The 19,426-nt window shown below is 28.8% G+C and overlaps 1 protein-coding gene across 2 annotated transcripts; it reads right to left on the minus strand.

Moving 5' to 3' along the window:
• Positions 1 to 5,100: 5,100 nt before the first annotated feature.
• On the minus strand, positions 5,101 to 10,849 carry LOC137830344 (CAAX prenyl protease 2). Of its 2 annotated transcripts, none has more exons than XM_068637627.1 (9): positions 10,737 to 10,849; positions 10,398 to 10,635; positions 9,640 to 9,699; positions 9,265 to 9,477; positions 8,927 to 9,038; positions 7,408 to 7,479; positions 7,200 to 7,262; positions 6,327 to 6,404; positions 5,101 to 5,389 (listed from the first exon to the last, which is right to left on the minus strand). In XM_068637627.1, the coding sequence occupies exons 2-9, from the start codon at positions 10,602 to 10,604 to the stop codon at positions 5,232 to 5,234; spliced, it is 963 nt and encodes a 320-aa protein (XP_068493728.1). In that variant the 5' UTR covers positions 10,605 to 10,635; positions 10,737 to 10,849; the 3' UTR covers positions 5,101 to 5,231. The 2 variants fall into 2 exon arrangements, with proteins under 2 accessions (XP_068493728.1, XP_068493729.1); XM_068637628.1 differs by having other exon boundaries at positions 10,765 to 10,835.
• Positions 10,850 to 19,426: the final 8,577 nt, after the last annotated feature.

A 19,426-nucleotide genomic window follows, 5' to 3' on the forward strand; every position in this document is an offset into this window, starting at 1 on the left:
CTACATTTTGATATCTATTAAACAAAACTAAGGCAGAGACAAATTGCTTTTAGCAACCCTCTAAGTGATTTTAGATATATATAGCCATAAGTTTGTGTCTTTTTTTCATTTGACAAAAAATAGAGCTAAGAAATGGGAGAAAAAAATGTTTTCTTATCAGCCAAAGGAAGAGGATACCAAGTGTTTTGACCTCAAGTTCGAGAGATAGCATCGTTAGGGACAATCACTACATTCGAGGTATTGTCTGCTTTGGAGGTCGGTGTTATGTCACGATTTTGTCCTTATAAGGCGTCTTAGTGGGTTGGAGGAGGAGAGAGTATATAAACTCCCCTTAGACCTTGACTGGGGGGCTTGTTCCGGTTTGTCAATATAGTCTCATATCGCTCAGGAGTCGAGACCAATGGTAGTTTATATACTCCCTTCTCCTCCAACCCACTCAGGTGCCTTTTAAAAACAAAACCGTGATGAAACACCGACTTTCAAAGTAGACAATATCTCAAATGCAATAATTGACCCTAATGATGCTTGTCAATCTGCTCTTTTCTTCCTCCTCTCTAAATTCTTCCAATAATAATTCTCTTTAGGTAAGTGGTTTTCCTATTTCTATCTTTTCTCCTCTTTAAGGTGTGTCTTTATGGTGTGAGATGTGTCCTAGGAGTAGTATAGAATCATGGGTTGGGAGACCTTAATCCTATAATCTTTTTCTTTTTTTTAAAATAAAGGTTGTATTTGAACCTTCATATAATAAGTTATTTTTAAAATCCCTATTGTCATGAAATATAGTTCTTTATATGTGGAAATTTTAAGTTTAATAATATTTTTTAAGAAATTTGAGAAAGTCAATTGTAAGTATGATTGTTTCAAATATATCACTATAAAAGTATTTGTCTTTATCACTAAACTAAATGACTTTAAAAGGATATGAGAGTCCTTTAGTTCAAATTCCTCATGAGTATAAATATAAGGAATATGAGAGACACCTCTCATAATGTTTGATTTCAACATTATTCCAATAGAAAAAAACCAAAAAGATTAAAAAAAATTTTATAGGCAAACACACATTATTATTTCATAAGTTAAATTTTGATTATTTATGTACAATTTAAATATAACTTCTTATTACTTTTGAAACAAGTTATGAAATGGATTATGATAGATTAATTTACTTTATTTTATTTTATCACCTACTCAATTAATCTCACATATATTATGTATTTCAGATGAATAGGTTCAAAAGTAAATTGTATTGTTAAAAATATTAAGCAAATTTTTTAATTTTGATACAACTTCATAAGTCTCTTAGTTATATTTTTGGAAGGACTTTGTATATTTTCTTTCATAAATTAATATACAGTTATATAGTTTTATACTGTATAAAGTATTTCTTTGTTATAGTTTATTTATAATATTGTATAACACATATCATGTTATTTTATGTAAGTATCTATTTATTGTTAATTTGCTTATTCTTTATATTTGTTGTTGTATATTATTCTCACATATATTATAAAGTATTATAGAAAAAGTCTTATATTATTTAGGAATTGAGATTAAGAATAACTTATATATAACTTATGTTAACCCATCGATGTGTTTTTTAAGAAAAAATAAATAAATTTAACTAACCATACTTCAAATATAATAATTAGTCATAAACATTTTATCTTAAATGATTTAAGGTCAAAATGTTGGTTCCATCTATGAAAATAAAAATAAGAGTTTCAAAACATTACTTAAGAGTTTAAATAAATAATACTATATATTTATTTATTTTATTATTGAAATCAATAAATCTAAAATTTCAATATCAATTATTTTCACGTTGAGATGACATCACTAGGTCAATCATAAAATATCCTTAATATTAATGTGAAACTATTAAACTTACCGAAACAAAACTTCAGTGACAAAAAAAAATGAGACTTGAAATCGGAACATCCACTTTAGTATTATTATTTAAACTTAAATGGTACTCATAAAATTATTATTTCTTTACTTTTTAAATCTGAACTCATATGTATTTCTTTTTTCTGTATTTTAAAATTTAACCCTGTGAAGAGCAATGGAAGAAATTGTTGCGGACAAGAAGGATCCATATCCTGCAATGAATCGGGGTGCAATGCGATGGGAGACAGGAGAAATGAGTGGTTTTTTAAAACTATAGTGGCGATTAAAAGTAGCATTATATATGTTTAGTGATTTAAAAAAGAAATATTCAGTTTTAAATTGCTAATATTTTTAAATTATTAGTAAAATTAATTCTAAATGGATGGAATAACTATTTTGAGTAATTTAAACAATAAATTTTTAAAATGAACTTTTTAAAATATAAATGACGGAATTGAATAGAAGTAAAATTAAAAGGACTAAAATTATTATTTATTATTACATTTTTAATTTATGAAAAACACTATATATATATATATATATATTTCTTTATTCCAAAAAGTGCGTAGGAGGAAATTTATCTTTACCAACTCTATATAGCAATGATATTGATGAGTTCATTTATTAAGGAAAAAAAAGTTAATTAATAATGGACTCAATAATAATATAAAATATTAAAAATTATTTAATTATATTTTTTATTACTATTCTATAAAAAAATTATGAGTAAAAATAGAGTATCGAATTATATCAATAATTAATCATGACTTAGGTTTATCATGCAACAAAGTAAGATACACAGTAACAGTAGAAATCACATTTTTAGGAATATTATAGTAAAAAAATGTCATAGGTTAGGATTTAGTAATTTTAGCACAAAGACATTTAATTAAAAACTAGATAAGAGTAAAATAAAAATAGAAGAATATAGTAAATATAAGTAATTATTATAGAGAATAACTTTTATTTTCATAGAAATATCTCACTTTTATTTAACCTGACTAGTCAACTTGTCTCACTTGTTTCGTTGACCGGTTAAGCAAAGAGAGTTAAAATGGATTGATGAGTTCAAAACTCCAACCAAACTTGTTCCTCATCTTAGGTTTGCACAGGGAGTAATTAAAATATCTCATATATTCATTTCATTTTTTTTTTATTATTTTAGTGCTGTTTAATGTCATACTACAGAATTTTTTAAGAGTTTTATTATTTAAATTTTTAAAAAATGGTCTTCAACAAGTAGTTATTGTAATTATGTTGTTTTTTTCAATTTAATCTCTCTATTAATAAAATATTTAATTAAATTCTGAAATTTTAAATGTAAATGTAACTCTTATAAAAAAAATTAAATATAAAGATAAATGTGTAAACTTACAATTTTTATCAATTAAAAAACTATAATTTACAATTTTTCATGAGTTTTTTCTATATTTTTACTTTATCATCTCAAATTTACCTCTTCAATTCCACTCTTTAATTCAAATAAATCATTAAAGTAAAATTGTAGTAGTTTTATATGTTCATACCTAATTGGATGAAAAGTGGTGATTTTTGAAAGATTTGAAGAACCTGATTGAAGTTTCCATTAAGAGGGGATAAAATAAATAAATATAGAATAGAATAAAGAGTGTCAGAATAAAAATTGAAAGGGATTTCACAAAATTTCATCATGTAATTCTGCAGCTAACTGAAACTGAGGTCTTAAGGTCACGAAAGCAGGTGAGTGTGTGAAGTTTTGATATGGAATTAAGGAGAGGGGCATGATGACTGAGATTCCCTTTGAAGACCCACAAGTCAGTCAAAATTTTAATAAATGGGTCCAAATATGAGGAAAGATACTTAAATTTTTTTGATATTATTGCAAAACAATAAATAAATTCACCAACAGTAAGGTGGAGTTGGAAGTATAACAGAAGCATATGGCTTAACCAAGAGATGCCTCAGAGCAGGACCAACATATCCACATATTTACCACTGCTGCTCTTGGATTTAACTTAGCTGTATTAAATGTTTCTTGAAACTATATTCTCTTTGTTACAGAGTATCTGCAGCCTGCAGATTCGGCCATCATAACCATATCTAACACCATATTATGGAGTTATAGGACGAGTTTCACAAACCAAAATCAATACCAAAACAGAAAACTATATTTTCTTTCTCCATAAATAACTTTTGCCTTTTGAAAACATAAATTATTAACTCAAGTAGCAAACTGAAAATTTAAAAGGAATCTCAATAATTTTAAGTTGACTCCAAAGTATCTTTTTGCTGGGGTTTTCAATTGCTCCTCCATGTCACACTGCTATTGGTTTTTAGTGAGCTGTAATATTGAATCCCAGTTTGAAATTTTAAGTTTGCAAATAACAACTGTGGAACATATAGAAAAGAAAAGTGGGGAACCTTCAAATTATGTGAATGAATGAATATAAGAAGGATGTTTTGAGTGAAAGTAATCATTAAAAAAATTCCAACCACCTGCCATTTAGTAGAAAAAAAATACAGTGAAAACTATGATTGCTCCACAGAAAAGGAGGTGGTGTTGGTGATTCATGCAGTTTTTTAATGCTCATTTTGAAAAAAAGAGAGGTGTACAAAACTCATTTCTAACTACAGAATCAAAACAGTATTATTTTCCTCATGCACATGAAGAAACTCACCATTTCTGAGCTTCGAAAATGGCTTGCATAGCCTCAGACTACTGAAGTGCACAAAGAATTAAGTCGGTAGTTGAGCAATTGAAAGACAAATAAGTAATGAGTGTGTTTTAGCTCTTTCATTGTCATATTAATTGTTTGTGTTAAATACATTTAAACAATTTTATTTATTATTTTATTTCTACTTTATTAGTATATATTCATTATTTCATTAATATTGTATTATTATACTCTGCATGGTATATTTTCCTAGTTACTTGTAGTTAATAAAAAAATCTTCAAATGTTTATCTCCATTTTTTCAACAAAGGGATATTTATTTGAAAGAATACAAATTTTAGATGAAAACAACCGTCAATAATAAGAAATTCTAAATTTTTTTCAAAACACGACAGTCTGACCCACATTAAAATTAAACCCTTTTATATATCAAAATTTGAAATTGAACCATTTTACAATTTATTATTTGTTTATACTATTCTAGTTATAATCTTAATTGTTGATTTTAACATCTTGATTATTACTTTACTTTAGAGGAGCAAAATTCTTGAAAACTATAATCATGTAATGATGTGGAGTCTTTTAAAACCCTTTGGAAAATTTTAACTTGAAGCAATTTTAAGGAAAACTCTGTACATATAGAATTCTTTCTTACTTGGCCACCAACCCCTCCTAAAAAAAACACTAACATTTACATCTGGGGCATTCTTATCCTTTCTCTCCATGTGCAGTACCCTTGCCAACAACTGCAGTTATCTATTCTTTCATTATACAAATCTGGGCCCGTCATTGGGAAAAGAAGCCACAAAAAGCCCAGGAATCCTATTATGAATGTTACACTTACAATCCCTGAAACAGAAACAGAAACAAATGAATAAGTCCAAAACCACATTTATATGGAAATGAATAGTAAGCCATAGATCACCTTATCCATAGTTCCATGACAAAAAATGAGCAGACCATGAGTACAGTTTATCGTACTAAGTAACACTGTTTTCCTCCCCTGGCCCCCTCTTTTCTTTTAAAAAAATAAAATAAATCTTCCTGTACATGCACAATATAGGTCTTACCAAGAGTGCCAGTTCTTAGTGTGTCACTATCAGATATTAGATCTAAAACTTTAATAATGTCCACGGAAGAATCAGAATCTATCTCAACTTTCATGCTGGAGAAACCTTAGTTAAAATAAACATACTTCCAATCACAGAACAGGCTTTTAGTTAAATAAACATACTTCTAATCCTGATTCACTGTTGGTGTAAAACTTCAGCCAACCATGTAATGTTGTCAAGTATGTACCAAGCTTTAAAAATTAAAGTTGTCTATTGCAAGTGAAATTTCTTAGTTGCCCCGATATTTTAGTGATCTACAAGTAACATCAATTTCAGAAAGCTAAACAAATTGTAACATATAAAAGTACTTTTCTACATTACAGTTCTCCATTCTTTGCTTCATATTTTAGCAAATAATCCATGATGACAAGAGGTATAGAAGAATATTAATTCATAGTACAACGTAAGTCATTCCTAATAACTTAAATTTTACAATTATACTTACAGTCAGAAGTCCGACTGAAACTAAATTTCAAAAACTATTATATCTTGCAGTACCTTTTTAAGCTTTACATTATACTAAGATCAGAATAATTCAAAGAAAAGAAAAAATTAGCAAAGAGTCTTGGAATGAAAATAAAAGGCGATGAAGAGAGAATATATGGTAGTTTGATAAATTGATATATTATAACCATAGAAGTCACATTTGCAATTTACTTCAATAGGCAACTTACTACTTCTCTGCGAATACAATACAGGCAGTCCCATAAAATTACAGTATATGTGCGCCACTAAAGGAGCCACAAGGTGTCCTGAAAACCATCAGCGAAAAACAAATATAAGAGACAAAAAAAGGAAGAATAGGCCACCCTAACATACGTTGGTTCCTCGTTAGAACTGAACTAATCCCCAAAAATAGCTTACTAGAATTGATCCAATGCCCAAAAATAACAACACCTTTTACGGCTCAGAAAAAGAAGGCTAAGTGAACAGTGTGAATAAAATTATACCAAGTCATAGTAATATAATTTCATGATGTCTTTCCTACCATGTCAACCTCAACCGACAACAGAGAAACTTTCTGTACATTAAGGCAAGTGCATTACGTTACATTTGTCCCACAAATATTTGGTTCAGTTACTATAGCTTTATTTTTTAAGTTTTTGGTCCCCATAGTTTAATTCTGTTAAGGTTTTGGTTTCTATAGTATACCAAACATTAGCCTTGATGATTGTATGACTTGTCTCTCGAAGAATGTGTGGTGTTATGTTGTTAGTGACACGAACAAAACCCAAACTACAGGGACTAGAACTCAAACTATTATAGGGACCTATGCTAAAGGTAGACTACAGGGATTAAAAAGGTATTTAAACCTTATAAAAAAGGTTCACTGTATTTTGAACTTAAAGTGCATTCACTTTCCTGTAGAAAGGGTAAATTTGAGTAATTTACCCCCCATAGTCATTATCCATTCAATTCTTTAGCAACGCTGAATGTATCTAAATTTGTGTTTCAGAAGCGTATTCTATCATCAATAGTAGTCAGACCAAATATATGAAAGCCATAAGCTCATAACCATGCATCAAATGCTCAAAAATACCACATACCAGTTCGAATGAAAAGAAAAGATGCGTATGACCCAAAGACAACAGTGTAGCCAAGCTGGAGACCTGTGAACAAATTTTATTTTGCAGTGAGATTCTATGAAATGCCCTAAAATCTTAAATACTCTACAAAAGATACTTGGACTTAGCCAGTGTGACATAAACATATAACAAGTCCAGGAGCTGATGAATAACATAAACATAACCTTACCTATAACCATAACAGCCTTCATTATTCTGTAATTTTGCTTGGTGTAAATCTCCACAAAATGATTTAAATGTGCTGCAAACCAATAATGCAGTAAAACTTCTCAATAAACCTTGCATTTGAAAAAGAAAACAATAATATCTGCTCATTATTTTCTTCAATCTACAGGCAAATGAAAATTTGCTGAATATTGTAAGGGAATTTATCTCACTGTTAAAACTTTTATCTGGCATCTATGCTATGTGAAACATGCATTAGTTTCACTCAAGTGTAAACCAAAACTGTTTCTGTGCTTACATCTTAGGACAACACTGCTGAAAAGGGTTGTGCATTAGACATAGTACGAATACTGAACAGAATCTTATCCACTACATTTCCTTTTTGTTAGGGTACATGTAATCTTTACCAATTAGTAGTTAACATTTATTCATGTATCTTGTGTAAAATATAAAGGCAGCAAGTTATTTTGCACATATATTCTAATTAAATGACAGTTAAAACATTGTCTGCTAATTCATTATTAGAGTAGTGATACACTACTAAGAAATGTACAAAGAAATCTCTTGTATAAATATGCATCCCCATTCATGCATACACACATGCTTCTTCAGCTTACAACCATAAAATGAATTTATTGTGTCCCTTCGAAAGTCTTCCAAACAACAACAACAACAGCCTTATCCCAGTAGGTGAGATTAATTACATGAATCAAATGACACCACCGGACTCAGTTAGAAGACAAATTCTCATGTATAAGTCCTTCCAGAAGTATCTGGAAAATTTATTATTAAAAATAAGCACTTCGAAAGCCTGATGAACTTCAGCTTAACAAAACTTGGTACAATGCCATTGTTGTACTCAGGGATTTCAAACTTAAAAGTCTATGTAAACTTGTGAAACTTTTGTAGATTTGACTCATAAACTCGTAAGAGTTTACCTGAAATAAAAACAATATTATAAAATCTATTATTGATGGCCTATATGCGTATCATGATACTTTTGACATAACAATAATTCAACATTTCAACTTCATAGCAAAGAAAAGTAGCAAACTACAATTAATAAAGTAAGATAGTACAATAGTGTATAATAAGATTAAATTTACATAAATGACCTAATCATATATAAATTGATAAAAACATAAGTTCTTAAAGTGAAAACCTTTAAAAAAAAGGAGCTAATTTCTTCACATAGTTTGAGTCCTAAAAAAAGTCACTGTGGTGTTAATGTAGGTAAAAATTACATTGATTTCAAACTCGTCAAGTCGAATCATGACTAGAGAATTTATGTGAATTTACATGAGTGTATATGAGTTTACTTAGAAAAGGAAGAGTTCACTCGTTTCATCCACCGAAGACCGTATACTCGTGAGAGTTTAAGACTTAACTCGAGAGTTTGACAACCTTGGTTGTAGTACTATGGATGATTGATGACTTCTCTTAAAAGACAAAAGATACTCGTATACATGTAAGAATAGAAAATTCTACTACCTAAAAATCTTAAACATCTTCCACGTACTTACCCAAGCTGAAGAAAATAGGGCAAAGAAGAGTAACACTGTATGTTTTAAATCCTCCACACAGAAGTAAAGGTATCATGCATGCCCTAAACACCAACTCCTCGGTAAGGGGTGCCTGTAAGGTATACCATAACAAATCATTCACATAATGCATGTGAGATATGAAACTGATTCTATAAAACGCACATTACTTAAGCTGTATTCACAAGTTACCAAACTAAACTATTTATTACTGTGCTTTCAGTTTCTCACTATAACACGAGAGAAAAATAAGCTACAAGCTCAGTGGCTTGTTGGAAGCATTAAGGCTCAACATGAACAATGATGACAATGGTACTAACCACAACATAGTTTCGCCACACCAAAATATTTGACGAAATCACAGATAACCAGTCAAGAAACCGCTGTAAGGCAAATTTGCAGGAATCAAAGGACAGGGCATCTCCAGAACTTGTGTGTTGCCCCCAAGAAGCCAGAAACAAAAGACACTTGTCAAAGATAGACCCAGCATACATTAGGGAGGTCAAGCAAAGAGGAAGGACCACAGCTTGCCACTGTTTCATACAGAAAACCACGTTTCAGAAAGAAAATTCAGCAATGACCTTTTTTTCCAAATCTGCATAATGTAGCAAGAAATACAACTTTACATCACCACACAAGAGAAAATGCTCTTTTGTCCCTCAATTGAACCAGTGAATCTCATACACATTACTCACAATATGGTCCCTCCGGATGCCAAATACACCAACAATGTGATGCAGTTCCTTAGTTTGCACCTGAACACATAGTAAAATAAAGCCATAAATGATCACGAGAGTAAACTCAAACATTGTGACCATCTCAGCTAATTTTTCCAAAATAACTCTAAAACCCTCACCAATTTCATAAACTTATATGTATTTTGGTACTTAACTAAAGCTAAAATTTCACCTAAGGAATCCCTATGATATATATTTGCAGAAAAAAATATCAAAACTATAAAAGTTAAACTGTAATGAAAATTGGAATACACCAAAAGTATCTAAACAGAAGCATCTAAGTTTTCTTGTTCCAAACTTTATTTTCCTTCAACGGCAATCCTTCCACTACCACACTATTAGACACTAAATATAAGACAAATGCATCTAATCATTTTAATAAAAATAATAATTAATAGTAGTATTATATTTAATTACTTATATCTTTCTATAGTTACAAAAATGAAATAAAAATAGTCTCTATGCTTTTAAATATATTTTAGTCCCTTCAAGTATTTTTTATAACTCTTTTAGTCATAACCTCAAGGACCAAAAATACTACAATGTAATGTATAGAGACTACTTATATGGGAATTAAAAACGATACTTGTAAGAACTAAATGAGAGTACTTTTAATCATAGGAAGTAAAAGAGAATGATTTTAACTACAGGACCTAAAACTACAAGGAAAAAAATTGTAACCATAACCAAAATGATAGGAGAAGGGACGTGCATACGGGGAGGATGAATACGGAGAGGAAGAGGGAGAGGACAGACGAAACGATGGCGCACAGGAAGCGTCGAATCATGTAGGTTTCGAAAGAAGAAGGAGGCGGGAGACGGAGGAGGAGGGTGGGAGCGTAGAGGATGGCGACGTAGAAGAGGGCCATTGTTATGCAAGCAATCAACGCCATTGAATCCGAAACAACGCCTTCTTCCCCCATTGCGGAAGCTTAATGCTGCAGTTGCAGAAACCTAGAGAGGAAGGAGGAAAAGGGGCATAAATTAGGGTTTGTGAGAATTGGGAATCAAAGTCTGAATCCAATTTCAATTTGTTTAGGACTTAGGTTGACTACCTGAGAACGGTAAATATATGTTCCTCACCTCAAAAGGCCGTCAAAGGATCAACTTTAAGCAAAGGATACATTTTGGTGTTTTCTTTTCTAAAAAAATATTTGTAACTTTCTCTTAGTTATTGACGTTTGTTTCTGAGTTAATTCAATGTAAATTCACTTTTTATGCAATTTTGGTCATCAAAAACATTTTACGAAATTATCTGGTGATGACGTGATAAGTCATTTTATTCTCAGGATAATTTTTATATCATCTTAGACAATAGAACTACAAACTAAAAATATTAAACAAATTAGCGAAAACATATTTATTATATTAATATATATATATAATTTTATATCTTTTATAATCTCGTTATCTTTCTAGCAGAAAAACACGTGTAAATATGTTTATATTTTTTAAAGTTTATTATGTTTTATTTTTTTATAAATATTATTACATTATAAGTTTATTAAATTTACAAATTTTAATATATATTTTAGAGACATATGTTCTAAACAAAGTACTAACTGATGATCTCATAAATTTATAATAATAAATTATTTTTTTAAGTAGGAGATTAAATAACAATTAAATTCAAGATTTTATGTGATTTCATCTAGGCTTTTTTTTTAGAATACGTAATTCATTTGTTGAGTTTTAACAACTTACATAAAAAAAAACTAATATCATGTATTTAGACACCTTAATAATATAATGTAGATTTTTTTTTTCATAAGGTTTGTTATTACAGTGAGTATGATTTATATTGAGTTTTGATATTTAATTCTTTTATATACTATATACATTATTATATGTAAATTTGAACAATTAAATTTTTTTAGAATATATATATATTATGTGTTTATCTTTTGGAAGAGTAATTATTTTTTATCAAATAGTTTAGTTTTATTTATTGTTATAATGAATAATACGATCTATATGAATAAAAAAGTTGTTGACATTATCATTATATAAATCATTCAACAAAGAAAGTATATTTAACCATCACATGTATTATTGTAAACTTTAATTAATTTTCTTATTTTGTTGTCATTTGACTTAACCACCAATATTAATGATTTGACATCTTTTCAAGTGTTTTATTGCTTTATAAATTCAATTTCATAGGTAGGAATGTCAATTATTAAAAATTACAAAACAATAAAATATACATATATTAATAATTACATGTTTTTTTTAGTAAATGTTTGAATTTTTTTTCAATATCTTATCTTCACTAAACACATTTTTACAATAGAGCCTATCATTCTATTGTTTTGCATTATCTGCATAATAAATATCTTACCATTCAATTCAATGAAGATCTAAAAACAAAGCACTGATACATCTGCCAATTGACAATAAAATATAGTGATTTTAAATAATGATGCTGATAATTATATTTTCTTTATTCATATTTTGCCAATTGACAATAAAATATAGTATGTATCACTGAGAGGTCGAAAGGCCGAATAGTCGATAAGACCGAACGAACGTAGAAGCAGATGATAAATCATGATTAACCATAATTAAGCCAGTTTAATCATAAATCATGATTAAGGCATAAATGGACCTTCGCCTGAGCCCAAAAGAAGGCCCATAACAGCTGAAGCCCAACACAAGGCTATAAATATCAGAATGGACCTAATTTTTTGATCTCTAACACATTTACATATTATACCCAAACTGACTTGAGCGTCGGAGTGTCTTCGCAGGTACCCCGCCCTGCCGTACTTGGAGAAAGACTTGCAAGACAGAGAGACGCCTAACACAAGAGCCGCGAGGACAAGAAGACGAAAGGTACCTGAATCATTTTAAAAAATACCCGACCTTATAAGAATATTTTGAAATAATGATGCTCATAATTATATTTTTTATTCATATAAACGAATTCATCGTTTACAAATTTATTCCATTAAATAAAGGTCCACTAATAACAAATAATATATATAATTAATAATATGCACTTTTTAAATTCTTTTAATTATTTAAATTTACATATAATAATGTAACTATTGTAATTCATTGTCTTCCCATTAAAAATATACAAAAGAATCTCATACTTATAATAAAAATATTTTTTTCATCAAAATATTTACATTATGATGTTCTTATAATTTATTTAATTTATTATTCAAAATTATATATTATTAATGTGTCATTAGGACATAAAAGTAATTAACGACTCAAATAATATATCGAGAAGATATTTAAAGAAGAGAAGGAGACAACGCTACTGCGCGAGATGAGGGGATGCAGGGCAGGTATGAAGAAATAGATATTAAAAGAGTTTCACACAAAAAAAATTGTTGAGGGTGAAAAAAGCAAAAATAAATGAAAAATAATAATTTGACAACTAAGATGTATATAATTACTAATGTGATTATTTAGATATAAATATATATAATAAAAAAAATTATAATTAAATAATATAAAAAATATTAAAATAATAATATTAAGAATTGTAATATAATTATATATAAAAAAAAATTGTCACCTCCTCAGTCTCGTGTTTCCATTTTCGGACTCCTTAATTGTTTTTGTTCGCTACTACTACACACCACCACTGGGTTCATAATCATTTTCCCTCAATCCATATTCTAAATTTATCTCCCTTAAACATGTGAAGTATTTCATATAAATTTTAAAATAATTATTTAACGTTTCGTCCATAGATAAATTGAGTCCAAATTGGTGTTGTCAATGTGGCCTGCTTCTACTTTTAGAAATTTATGACTTCTAACTATAAGCCATATACGACAAAGCTTGAATGTGAGTTTGGTCACTTGTGTGTTGGTTGTTGTTTCTCCCATGTCCAAATCATCACAATTTTTTCTTTTAGATTTCTATGAATCTTTTAGTTGTAAGTTAGAAAAAGAAAAGTGGAACTCTTCCATTGCTACTTCATTACCATTTAACAATGGCATGAGTTTACGATTCTGTTGGGTAGGTAGCTCTACGTTTGACTTCATATGTTATGATTTTGGTGAAAGTGAATAAAATATAAGTCAGCAGCAGGAGCGTTGAATTATGGTGGAGCAGCTCAGAGGACTATTTGATTCTCTGAAAACATATTGCTAACATAATCACCTCTCTCTTTGATCCTTTTTGACCGTTGCACATTTGTTGGGGAGCGTTATACTTGCCACCATCCACCTCAACATCATCAAATTGCCACTATATATATGCATGTTATGTTACATGTTATGTTACAGTATTCCCAAGGAGACCATGGCAACTTCTTCACTTAGAGCTTCAGAACATCATGGAAAAGTTTCCGAAACTTTTGAACTGGAAGAGGAAGAGGATCTGTTTGAGATTGACCTTGAGGCTGTGAACTGTGTTTCACCACCTGGTTTCTGGGAAAGTTGCTACACTTCGACAGGGAACATTGCACTTTTGGCGAATTGTTTGCTACCAAAATCTGATGTCTCAAGTGCTGTTCCAGTAGTGTGTTGTGCAGGGAAGAGCAGTGTTGTGTTGATTGCAGAGGCCACATCGTTGGGGGAGTATCTTAGGCTACCGTTCTTGGGGATTATACACCAGAAAATGGAACCGCAGTTTCATTTCCAATTTCAGCGATAGCAAGAGACTTGTAATATCTGATTGCAAGTTTTATACATGTTGGGATTTTAATTTTAATTAAAGAAGAGGAAAATATCTACATAGTTGTTTTTTATATACGGTACTTTTTCTTCATTATACTTTATGAAGAGAAATCTTTACATTGAGAAATATTTTGAAAATCTGCTTCTTCGACATTTTAGATATGATAAGAATTGAAAAGCATTCTTGCTTTCATGATCTTTTCAGTCTTTTACATGTTTTTTTCTATGTTGAATCATAGTTGTGTTCCTTCCCTTTTCTCTTTAATGAAATTCCGAGGAAGAGTTGACAATTTTTTTTATCCTGAATACTAAAAACAAAACAAAAATTTGTGTCATTAGATATTATTTGAAATCATGCATACCCCTTTGTCTTTAAATTAAAAAGTAAATTTAAAGGAGTAAATTTGAGAAAAAAATAAAGTTATTTGAATTAAGATATATAAAGTGAAAAGTGAAAAAAAATTATGAAAATTTGTAAGTGAAATGACGTGGAATTGAAATTGAAATTATTTTTAATGGATAAAAGTATAGCATTATAAATTTGTCCTTGTATTTAAAATAATTTAAAAAATATGATTAATATATTTCTTTTTCATTGATAATAATAAATATAATAAATAAAAGTATTTGAGGATATTTTATATCCTATTACAAATAAAAAAATTCTGATAAAAGAAAGTCATCCACACATCTGATTAGTCTTGATCTATGTAACATTGACAGACACTGATACGATACAGGACACGAAAATACGTATAATATCTAAAAATGTTTATCATAACTGGTTCAAAATGATTTGTTTTTTATTTTTATAATCATAATAAAAATTTATACAATAAGTTTGAGTTTTTAGAAAATTAATGTATTTTTCCTTTTTAAAATTGTATTAGAACAGTACTAGAATTGTCAGAAATTCAATAAATACTTTTTGAATTTGATACTTCACGAATACATGTCCTACAAATGTCATACAGAGTGTCGGTATTTGGTGTTTGATATGAGTATCTAACATCAATACGTCATTTAAGAAAAGTGTCTAAGTTTGATTGGTGCTGATGATTCCAAACACATAAAAAAAATAAATCTGTATCCAAACCGTAAAAGACAACAAACTATCAAGAACCACTGCTAATATGCATAGTGTTTGGGAATATGAGATTATACATTTCAAATCAAACCCACTAGTATTTCTTTGCCCATTCTCTGCTAGCTCTAGACAATACATTCCATAGGCTTGAACAATTTTTTTAATCATTTAATAATTGATTGACTATAACTTTCACATATTTTTAAGTCACGTTATCGGGAAATAAAAATAATAAAATATATATATATATATATATATTTTAATAAAAGTTTTTATGTTACACATCTCTAATTTAGAAACTATTTTTTTTTAGTTTTTAAAATGGTCTTTAATTTAGTCACTATATTAACTAATTATTTTTTTTTGTAAAAATTGATTTCTATTTCATGATTTTCGATATATATATATATATATATATATATATATATTATTTTTTCACAATCTATATATAAAAAAACTAACACTACTAACAAAATATTTAAAAAAAAAACCAATTTTAAATACTATTTTAGAGATAAAAAAATATTGGTATCCAAATTAGTTTTTAAATTGTTATTTAATGAGTTACATATGTTTTAGCTACCAATTATCTAGATTTTAAAGTTGATAACTAAAATTTTGATAGTTAATTAAATAACTATTTATCAATAATAGAAACTAATTTAGATATTAATAATTTTTGTCTCTAAAATTGATTTTTCTTTAATGATTTTCTAGTAATAGTGTTATTAATGTATATTTTACACATGTATTTATATAACATCTATAATTTTTCTTCTAAAAATTACAAAACTCAAATTAAAATCATACTAAACTTTTCTATAAATTACTTACGTTCAAACTTTTTTGTTTCCTTTCCAATCAAAATTAATATTAATTTCAAAAAATTTAAATACTTATTTAAATTTAATTATTTTTATTTTTTTCTCTTACCCTCTTTTTTTCTATTTTGAAAAGGAAATTAAAAAAAAAAGTCCGACCGGAATGTAGCTCTAATAATAAAATTTTGATAGGTTTTGTAGCACTAGAAGATCTTGAAAATATCAAATTCCTAACATGATGAAAGGGGTCAGCTTAATTAATCAAAGTAGAGAAGGGTTTATTTCAATATATAATAAAAGGTTTATTCTGGAGAAAACTTCTGTAATTTGTATCTAATGAGCAGCTAGGTCTTACTTGGGGGCTCCTTTGGTTTCGTGTCAGATTTTGCCATTAATTATACATACAACGAGTGAAGCCAAGTCAATTCCTAGACCCTTGTTAGGTTTTGATGTAGAACAATCTCGGAGAGATATTCATCTAAGAACTTGGTTTTGTTAGTTTAATTTTTACAGACGCTAAAAAATAAAAATCAGAAGAATCTGATACCAGAAGCTAGAGATAATGTTTGGTTAGGGTAAAAAAGGTTTAAACGTAGGTTTGCCAGTTTCATGGGAGTTTCATAGTTGTTTATTTATTCTAGTTTCCTGTTACTGAATAAAGTAGAGTATGCAGCAGCTAGCAATGTAGGGTTATAAAAAAACCAATGGATGCGGAAAAGGAAGTAGAAGTACAACATATGTGTCTTCTATCTGGTTTGCGTAGTACACACCATTGGAGTGGATACGAATGAACTCACTACACAGTTTCTATCCCTAGGTTTCGATGCCTCAGTCAAGATAATGTTTTGAAGAGACATAAGAAAGACACTTCAATTCCTTTCTTTTATATATCAAGCTAAGGAATTTATATACAACTAGAGACCACATCGTCTACCGTGCATAAAAAACAAAAAAAATACTAAAATGGTGTACTAGTAAACAATTTTTATTTTAAACAAATTGTAAATTTCATTAGGCTTCAATTCAATATTTTGGAACATTCTTATACTTTGAGTTGTTATTACATAATTTTTTTAATACTAATAATAATTGATGAGTAAAAAAGTATAATAATGTCATACGAGTGTATTTTCTACCATTTGCATGATAGCTAAGGAGGGATATTAAACAAAGTTGGTCTTAATTGTATTTATTATTTAAGTTTTTATCCAGATTCATCTCATGCATTAGTCCAATTCTTAATTTTCTTAATTTCACATTATGAAAATGTTTTATCAATATTTTTTCATTGTGAAAAATTAAAAGGATGATGAAGTTTGTCACATTTTCTACCATTTACGTGTTATATCGAGTTTTGCATTATAAAAGAATATCGAGTTTTGCATCTTTTATAATGACTAACAATCTTTTAAACTGAGGTTTTATTGGCAAGTACTATAATACTTTAGAAGGGGTCATTTATTTCTTTCTCACCATTATTTTCATCAAGTTTCTTTTTGAATCATAATAATCCACATGTGAAACACACCTTTAATCCAACAAACTCATTATCAAGTCATTATCCTATAATTCACAATCAGCAGGTCATGCATATATCTTCTTGTACTCCATACTTATCACACATAATATCTTTTTTTGCTTTATAGTTGTAATTAGGTAACATGTTAACTTCTAAAAGCATCTCTGTCAACAACTCCAATAATTTTGTGAAATTTGTATCACTTTATCAATTTATTACTTTTAAACCGAATAATCTTAAAATTGCAAACAAATTAGTAAAATTATTACATCCTTAAATACAATTGTTGCTTCAATTATAATTTAAAGAATCATACCTGTGCTCTTTCACAATGTTCTTTGTCAACTTAATATCTAATATTTCTTAGTGTCATGTTTATATTGTATAACTCTTCAATACCAACTAGATGAACTGTCATGCTAAATTTTGTTTCTGAACTATCCTTCAACCAACCCAGTGTACCTTACAATTGTTAAAGAATTCAAACGCATCCAGATATGTGAGAAAGCTGAAGATTAAAAGGTGCAGAAGAGCTACGTTTTCTAGCTTACACAGTAAATAGAGGAACAAAAACTGAATGATTATATGGTCTGGTTAATTTTTTTTCTTTTTAATTTCATAAATGTCCAAAACCCTTATTCTTAATGCTTGTTGTTCTAAACAGTGACTGGAAAAGCTTATAGTTTAATAAGAAATGTATACTGTCTTTGTTTGTGTTTTGTATAAGAATTGGAGCATTGCTCATTTAATTTACTTAAATTTTTGCTGATAAAAACATATGGAATAAAATAGTTTTCCACCATTGTGTCATTTGCTTGAGACATGGGGAGGATTAAAAGGCACCACTGGATGAAGGCGAAGCTTCTCTCACACAAGCTTTACATAATTGAGCTTTGGAATATCTGATTCTTTACCTAAAATCTTGTCTGCACGATACTTTCAAAGCTATAATGCTCATCCTCCTAAATTTTCTGAAAAACCCTTTTTAACTGCCATGTTATATATTCCAAGCTGAAATATCCTATATGCTTTCTTGACTATATATATATATATATAGATATAGAAAACTGTCTGCGTTTTGATGCAAAACAGATTCACATCCATTAGAAGTTAGAGTAAGCAATTTTTGCATACTTCAATTATTAGGTGAGGTGAGAGAGTATTGGTCCACGTTAACAAATTCATTCCAACCGCATATAGTAGAGTCAGCAAATAAAAATTTATGCTTGGAATTTGGGTGTTGCTATATACTTTTCATAGCTTTACTTTTCTTTTCCCTATATACCTGACTTATCTCTAGCCAACATCAATTTTAAACAGATATTGCAGATAATTTATATAAATATTTTGTAAGTTATTAATAAAGACTTAGTCCCCTTTATCTAAAGTTTTCATACTCTTTTAACAATTTTCATGTTGAGTAAGTTCATGTCACAATTGTGTTGAAACTATCATATGAAGTGTATTTTGATATTCTTAATAGTCACTTAGTGATGCATACTTTCTGCTTTTGTTCAATCGAATTACGACTGAAAGATTTCATCATCTTCATTTATATTAATTTATTGAATTACACTCAGCAGTGTCAACTTCACAGTAAAGATATGGTTAATCAAATATTCAATATATATTTGGAAGCTTGCACTGGAAAGTTGCTCATGATTGAAGAGGTAGA

Source organism: Phaseolus vulgaris, chromosome 7 (genome assembly GCF_000499845.2).
Source record: "Phaseolus vulgaris cultivar G19833 chromosome 7, P. vulgaris v2.0, whole genome shotgun sequence".
Lineage (NCBI taxonomy): Eukaryota > Viridiplantae > Streptophyta > Magnoliopsida > Fabales > Fabaceae > Phaseolus > Phaseolus vulgaris.